An 8865-nucleotide genomic window follows, 5' to 3' on the forward strand; every position below is an offset into this window, starting at 1 on the left:
ATTTAAATAAATAGTTTTAGTAAAACCTTATATGCTACTAAATACTCCCAATTTTGAACAATTTGGAAAGTATTTTATTGAAAGGCATAAAACAATTTTTTTTATTTTGCTACTTACAGAATGAGAAAAAAAATTATAGAAAAACAAAAAACTTCAAAAAGATACTAAGTACAGACATTCAACATTAAATGAAAACTTTATTTTGAAAATCTAGCTTAGTACTAACAAAATAAAGTTAGATTTTAAAATTTTCTAAATATCATTGCTATTTAAAAAAAATTACTTTCAAAGTATCTGGAATTCATCTATTTTAATTCAAAATGTTTAAAAAATTTATTCATCTACTTTATACTCATGGAACTGCTAGTAAACATATAAAAGTTTAAAAAAATATATTTAAAAGTAAATATGTCTTTTGTTTAAATTAGTTTTTTTCTGTAAGATTTCTAAATAATAACTAAATTTTTACAGCAACTGCACAACTAGTTTATAGACCAGCTGAAAATAAAAAAATAACTTAAAATATCAAAAAAACTAAAGCTAGGTAAAACAAAAATGATTATGGCTTTTTTTAAGCCTAATTTAAACTAGCTCAGATTTTACTTCAACTGTAATTGTTTGCTTATTTCTTAAAACTGTCAAAACAACCTTTTCATTGAGCAACAAAGCCTTACTTATGTCTTGCGTAGACCTTGCTGGCTCCCCATTCACTTCAACAATCACATCTTTTTGCCTCAACCCTGCTTTTAATGCTGGTGAGCTGTCAGTAACACTGTCAACGTAAAGCCCTTCTGCTGGAGTTTCACTGCACTTGTACATTTGTTCAAGCTGCCCAGCAATGTTCTTTGTCAGTTTGAGGACCCTCAACCCAATGTGCCTGCGCTTTTCCAAAACCCCCTGCTTGCTGGTGACCTGCTCCACAAACTTCAGAACGTACTCTGAAGGCACTGCAAAGCCAACGCCAGCAGAAGCTACCAAAGCGTTCATCCCAACAACTTCACCTGACAAGTTCACCAGCGGGCCACCCGAGTTGCCATTGTTTATAATCGCGTCCGTTTGTATGTAGTAACCCACAGTTGAGTTCTTGGCCTTGATGTCCTTGCTCAGCCTGTTAACATTGCTGAGCACTCCGTGGGTGACAGAGTCTCTCAATGACAGCGGACTTCCTACCGCCATCACCCAGTCTCCGACCAAAGTGCTTCCTGCCTTGTTCAGCTTGACTGTCTTGAAGTTTGTCCCATTGATCTTGATGGCAGCCAGGTCTGAAGAGCCTTGCACATGCACCACCCTACCCTCGTGGTCGCTCCCATCATTCATTCTGACCACAAACTTGTCATGCTTTCCAACCAGGCTTGCTGCTGTCACAATCAGCCCGTCCTCTGCAACCAAAAACCCAGAGCCGGTGGTCACAAGGGAGCTCCCTGCTGATTTCTGCGACATGCCTTTGATGTTGACCACCGCAGGCAAGACTCCTTCTAAGACATCCGCTATGAAGTTAAACTCCCTTTTGTCTTTATGGGCTGCCGCCGCCATGCAAGGAGCTCTTTTGTTCTTTAGCTTCCAAACAATAAATGAACATATGAGAGTTTTCAGTGGGAGTACAAATCTACTGGTTGTATTCATTTTTTGTTTAGCAAGATGACCTTGACTATATAAACTTGTTACTGTCCTGATAAATCTAATAAACTTAACTCAATTATTTAAATCAAAAATTAAAACTGTTATTGTTAGACAATAATGTGAAATTTTAGTTTCTTTCTTTAAGCCAAAGCTTGATTGAGAGAGAAACATATTTGTAGCTATAGAACTATTTTTCACAACTAACGAATTAATTATTTACAATAAAAAATTGAAAAACTAAAACAATTTGATTATATTTGTTGAGCAGATAGAAAATTTTACTTTTATAACATTTAATTAGCAAAAATTTAATGGAACAACTTGTATAAGTCTAAAAAGAATTTAAATAATATTTCAACAATAAAAAATGAAATACTAAACTTTAAATAAAAACTATCCTTAGTTTAACAAAAAAAAGTAGTATAAGGCTAAATGAACTTTTAGAAATGCTTAGAAAAACTTCAAACTAAAATGTGTGGCAACTGATGTATTGCTTTTTTAATATTAATTGTTAAATATTAAGTAAGATATAAATCAAAATCTAAAGTTTTATTTGGGGTTTTTATAGATGAAAAAAAACTATAGTATGAAACAATACTTAAACTTTGATAAAAATTAGTTGTTATATAATAAAAGAAAAGAACATTGTGTTCAATATGTTTGAAACTGGTTACTTTGGAAACATAATTGAAAAGATTTATTACTGTTTGAGTAGCAATAAAATCTGTTGTTTTGTATACTATTCCATTTTTATAGGGTAACATATAAGTTTCAAAATATTTATACATGTCAGTATTAATTTATTTCAAAAGGTGTTTTGAATTTATTAGGTAAAATAAAGCCTAAGGATTTTTTTTCTTAATTCAAATACAAGAAGTTTAGTTTCATTATAAGCACAGAATAATTTTTTTTGTTAAAATATACACTTTAAATTAGATGATTTCTTTTGGTTAAATTAAAGTACTCTATACTTGGGTTGCCAATCTTTGAGTAAAAAAATTGTAGTCATTTTGAACTGTCTAGAGTCATCTTGAGTTTTTTAAATCCTTGAGAATTTTTTTTAACTTTTGAAAATCAATAAAAATCAAGTTCTTTTACAAAATATTAAAACTAAATTTCATTCAAAATATAGAAAAGAGTTGGCATGAGATTTCAATACCTGAGTTTTTTTTAAATAACTTACCTGTTCTGAGTCATCCTGAGTTTATTCAAAAATTTTTAAACTAGCCTGATTTATTTGGAGATTAAAAAAAAAAGAAACTATCCAAGTTATCCTGAGTGTATTGCAACCCTGTTTATATACAAAGTGGAGCTACATGGATATCAGGGAAATACTGTTTTGAGCTTTTTTAATTTTCTTTACAAATATTGCATCGTCCATCTCAATAATAAACAAGAAATGAGAAGTGAGTAGTTATGTAATTATAAACACAAAGCTATAAAAAAAACCTTTTAAAAATACTCCAAAATTTAGAATATATTCTTGAAGTCATGAAAAAATTTAAAATTGTTTTTAAACTTTCTATGAATTTTGACAAATTAAGAATACTATCTTATGTAATATAAAAGTATTTATAACCCTTTAACATTTTAATAAACAATTTACCTATCTTAAAATGTAAAATTATGTTTTTCCAAAAACAGACTTTATTTAAATAAATGAACATGCAATCTTGTTGCTATGTATTTAGTTTTTGATACGTTATCTAGTTCTGAATTAAGGTATTAAATATATATGTTTTAATGTAATATATAACATGTTATTTGCAAAGTTAAAGACTTTAAATCTAGTGCTGTTATGTAAATAAAATTATTTTAATAATTTTGTATACTATCAGTTTAATACATATGAACTAAATTTAACAAAAATTTTTTTAGTTGAGTATAATTTAAACAATTTAAGCATTTTTCAATATATTCCAATACTTTTTAGTTGAGTATAATTTAAACAATTTAAGCATTTTCCAATATACTCCAATATTTTTTAACTTGTTTAACAAAACCTTTCTATCCACACAGTCAAAGAGCTTGCTCTTATCGAAATAAAAACAGCACAAACTATATTTCTTTTATCAAACAATAGCAGTGTACTTTTCACATACTTTAATTATTATTACAGTACAGGGTTGCCAAAGGTTTTTCTTTAAGGTTTTAATAAGTAGAAGTTTTTCTGTTTGTTCTAGTCTTAAATTAAGTTTAAGAAAAAAAAAAATGTTTTTAAGTTTTAAAAATATTTAAAACATACTGTAAAAAAACTTTAAATAAGTTTGATAACAAAATAAAATATATATTTTATTAAAGTGACACTTGTTAGTAGTTTCTTGGAAGTGTTTCAGAACCTACTAAAACTTGGGTGTTATTTCACTTATTGTTAAACAGTTTTGGGTACTAACTTTAGTGACATGCCTGATTAATAAGTTAACTAATAACAGGATAATCTGTATTCTTTAAAAACTTAACAGTAAAATTACCACCACTGGCATTATATAAGCTTAAAAACTTTTTATAATATTAATTTTAAACTTTCATGTAAAAACAGTGGCCACTGGTTTTAATAAATTTCTTCCAGGATTTTGAAATAAGAAATTTTTTGTTTCTTTTAAGTAGAAAATTAAACTTAAGGTTAAAAATTATGTGTATCAATTTATCATGTAACAAAAATTAAATTAGACCAACTTTAAGGACTGGCCTAAGTCAGCCTGAAATAGTATCACAAAAAAGCTTAAAAATTACTGTTACACAAGAGCTGATTCTGAGTTCACACTGGTGGTAGTGATCACATGATTAGATTGTTGATGTGTTTTTTATTTTATTGCAGGTAGATACTTGCTTTTAGATTTGAACTTCCTTGTTTTTTCCCATACTTTGTGGTTTATAGTATTTATAGTGATTATAACTTTGTGAGTGTTTGCCAAGTGATGTTTCACCAAGGGTTTTTTAGTAAAATAAATTATTTATTTTTTTGGTTAGTTTAATGTTAGTTTCAAGGAGGGAGGTAGAATTAAAGGTAATGAAAAATTGCTTGCTTGACCTTCAAAAAATGTTTATCATTGTAAAGGGAAGAGTGAGTCTGATGTTATTCCATTATGAAAAAATATTTGTAACATATCATATGTTAAAACAAATTAACTTTGTGATTGAAACCTGCTTATGAGTTATATTAAAATATTAAATATTAATCCAAATTTTTGTATAGTTTCAAGGGATGGCTTGAAATTTGTGCATTAAAAAATTAAATAGTTTGTAGCTTAAGAGAGACTGATGGTAGCTAACTTTTGTTGCCCATATGGTTAAACTGTTGATCTATTTTGTAGTGTCTGTAACTTATTTTTGTATTTGAGCTTTAGTATTTTTTTGTACATTTTGGTTTCAAAAAGGTATATTTTAACTTTATAAGGACTACCTTTGGCTTTTCACATAAATAATTTGTTTATTGTGTATTGCTGATCAACTAAAACTGTTTTGTTTAAGGGACTTTTTAAAATTGTTAAGTGCCAATGCCAAAGTCAAAGTATAGCGTAAAACTGGTATACTATCAAAATCAAACCGCGTTCAAAATCCAACTAATTTTTTTTCTTGTTCTTTAATTATTAATTTACTTTATATATTTTTTGCACCTATTTTATTTTTTTAATTATTTTTGACTATCACTGTTACCCTAACCCTTACCCTCGATCGGTAAGCGTTTCTTGAATTTGAATGGGTGGATTTTGATCAGGTGAATTTTAAACGCGGTTGGATTTTGATCGCGGGTAGGGTAGGTTTTGAACGAGTCCCCGTAAAACTAGTACTAGATGCTATAGTATAGAAATATGATGATTACCTTAAAAAGGTAAAGGTTCTTAAACTTAGAATCTTAAGTAGTGATCTATTGGAAACGGAATTATTCATAAAATTAGGATCAAGTTTGTTGTTCAAGCATTTAATCTTAAATTAATATCTATAAAAAGTTTTAAATAGCTACTTTTAATAAAACTTGATAAAAAACGGCTTTGATTTGTCAGAAGGAAATTCGTTTTCGCAAGTAAGACCTAAATCAATTCGCAGGGGCGTGTCTAATCTTTTCAAAATGAAGCACTAAAACTTTTTCTATCAAAGTTAGAAAACTTTTTATAGTGCCTATTTATAAAATACTTTAGAAAATAACATAAGTGTCTATATAATGTTAAAGCATTTATTATTTAGAATGTAATGTAAGTTACTATTTTGAAAACTTATTTTAAACTATTAATAACGTTTTCTAGTCACATATGTATAACTAAATTTTTAAATCTGTTTCTTAAGTTTTGTCTTTTTTTTTAAATTGTTAGTATAATAAAAATAGCTGTATTAATTTAGGAAATATTGTTAGCTTTAATTTACTATTTTCTAAAACTTGTTCATACTACAAAATATATTATTTCAAATAACATTTTAGCACTACATATATTAAACAAAAGCTTGAGACAAGATTCAATCAAAAACATTTTTTTTGAGCAAACAAGTATAATAAAGTCCTGAAAAAAAAAATTGTATTACATGTTTAAAATAATCTCTTTTTAGTTTTGCTTTCTATAATATTTAATTGCCTTAACTAAGTGTAGTTTATATTTTCAAGCTTTTGAGGTAAAAAAATTAGCAAAACGGTAGTTTTGATAAGAATGAGTTTTAAAATGTTGTTATCTTTTTAACCTAACGACTTTACATAGTGTAGTAGCAAACTTTAAAGTTTATAAACAACTATTCAAAGAGAATAAAGGGGAAAATACAAAAAAGAAATGTTGATAGAGTTGACCTAGAAAAACTTAATAAAGTTTTATTTAAAGAAATAAAATAAAGCTAAAACATTATTATATACATTTCAAGATGCTAGAATCAAACAAAGAAGAAGTATTTTACAGTGTTAAAATTAGTTTGTGCCAATTAGTTACAGGCAAATTTAAACACTATTTAAGTATTTCGAAGTAAGTCAAAATTAGTTTTTAAAAAGTATTCTACGATTATTAAAACAATTTCAATCAAAAAATAATCTTTATTAAAAAGCGAAAAACTTTTATGCATTACATTTGAACATTTTTACACAAAATAACGAATTAAACCTTATCAAAAGTTCATTATGTTTTATTTTCGTCCACTTATCTTTTTCTTTAACAAAATACTCTGCCAAATTTCTGTCATTTTTGAATACTAACATTATTTTACGACATAATTAAATTTTTGCTTGTTATTATTGCTTATGGTTCTCAAAGCATTTATTGATATTCCTTTATTCAAGATTTTAAAATTTTTAAAAGAAAGCGTAAATAAATTTAATAAAGTAAGCAAAATTTTTGATAAAAATACTTTGAATTGAATGATTAAAACTTCCTTTTTAGCCTTTTTATCTTTGTTCGAGGTCGCACGGGCTCTAAAACAGTCTATACGCGCCCCTTGTTTACAAAATCTGACCATTTAATTTCAATTACTCGACTACGACATCAATAAAGTGACATTTAAAACTTTTATTAAATTGACAGTTAACTTATATTATTTGTTTTATATAATGTTTTAAAAACTATTTGTTAATGCTAATATAAAGTAAGCAAAATTTTTACAGGAAAATTAAATTGTTAAAAAATAAGCAATCTTGACATCAAATTATACACTTAATTTGTTATTTATGTTTTGAATAAGAACTTTTTGTCCTTTAGTTCTTGTTTCAAACTTATAACTTCTTTTTGCTTTAAAGTTTAAACAGAAGTTAATATTTACGAACACTATCTACAAGTATAACAATAAAACTTGTTTATTATTAAATATATTTCAAACTCAGAACTTATTTAGTTTTCAAGTATTAACCAAAGGTAAATATACTAGATATCTGCAAATATAACAAAAAATGTTTGTTAAAGTTTTTCAAGTGTCTGTTTTACACAAAATTTTGAGACAGGGTTCATTCTAAAACATTTTTGTTGAGTAAACAAGTGAACTATATTTCAGCTAACCTATATCAACTACTTTTATTATCAACTAATTTTGAAATAAATGTTGAATAAGTAAGCAGTTTCATCAGAAAATACTCAATTAATAAAACTAAGCAAAGTTTATTAGAAATAGATTAACAGTTTAAAGTTTTAAAATTATAAGTTAGTGATTAATTTAACTAACATAATCATGCATACAAAAAAAAAAAGAAGCTAAACAAACAATAAGTAAAATAAAATAAGCAAAAACAACATTTATAACAACTTATAAAGATTAGATTTATAAACGTACTGTTGCTTGCATAAATTAGGTTTAAATGTTTTATCGATAAAGATTCTAAAACGCTTATTTGATAATCATACGTGCTTTTTTTAAAGTTGAAAAATGACTATCACTATAATTTTTTGCATAATCATAATTGTTTGATATGTGTACTTACAGCACACAACGATGACCTATTAGATGGTTTATTAAAACCCGTGTCTATCCAACTTCTAAGGGATTTTGAATTATGTTGGTATCTTCTAATATGAAGTCTCTGGAACGTTTTGCCGATATACACACTATCTCAGTGGCACTTCTGCTTAAAAAATATATCAAACAATTTTTTGTTATATTTACAAATATCTTCTATATTAAGCATTAATTGATACTTGAAAACGAAAGAAATTTCGAGTTTTAAATAAATGAAAAAATAAAAAAGTATTATTGCTATACTTGTAGATAGTGTCCGTGAATTTTAACTGTCTGTTACTAAACTTTTAAGCCAAAAGAAGTAATAAGTTTGAAACAAGAACTAAAAAAAAAACATAATGTTTTTATTAAAACATAAATAATAAATTAAGTGTATAATCTAAAATAAAGACTAAACATTTTGAAACTTATTGTTATCAAAACTACCATTTTGCTAAATTTTAACCACTTTAGCTTGAAAACGTACTTAGTAAAAGCAATTAAATATAACAGTTTTAAAAACTAAAAACGGAGTATTTTAAACATGTAATACAATTTTTATTTTTTAGGACTAGAAATTTTGTTTTTAATTTTGTTAGCATCTAACGAAAGCGCTTATATGTTTTTAAATAATTTAAATTTCATTAGTTTAATAGGTTAGAAATAAGTTAACAAGCATTACTATGATTGTACGGTACGGTATGTAATTTTTTGATATTTTTACTAGTCAGATTTTTATTTGATAGTAATTAAACTCAATATATTTAAGTAGCAAGTTCAGTAATATTTTGTTGATTATGCACTTTTCGGCCGAAAAATGTTATGTTTAAAATGTGAAGTTGTACATGA

General features: G+C 26.5%; 1 protein-coding gene across 1 annotated transcript; it reads right to left on the reverse strand.

Annotated features, from left to right (window-relative positions):
• Positions 1 to 582: 582 nt before the first annotated feature.
• On the reverse strand, positions 583 to 1623 carry LOC145832402 (serine protease HTRA4-like). Its single transcript, XM_082939720.1, has one exon. It carries the CDS (start codon positions 1621 to 1623, stop codon positions 583 to 585), a length of 1041 nt encoding a protein of 346 aa, XP_082795846.1.
• Between the last annotated feature and the right edge of the window lie 7242 nt (positions 1624 to 8865).

Source organism: Thalia democratica, chromosome 3, assembly GCF_965202585.1.
Source record: "Thalia democratica chromosome 3, ktThaDemo2.hap1.1, whole genome shotgun sequence".
Lineage (NCBI taxonomy): Eukaryota > Metazoa > Chordata > Thaliacea > Salpida > Salpidae > Thalia > Thalia democratica.

Excerpts from the sequence above, each read along its gene's own strand:
- LOC145832402 (XM_082939720.1), bottom strand. The coding sequence starts at position 1,623 with ATGAATACAACCAGTAGATTTGTACTCCCACTGAAAACTCTCATATGT.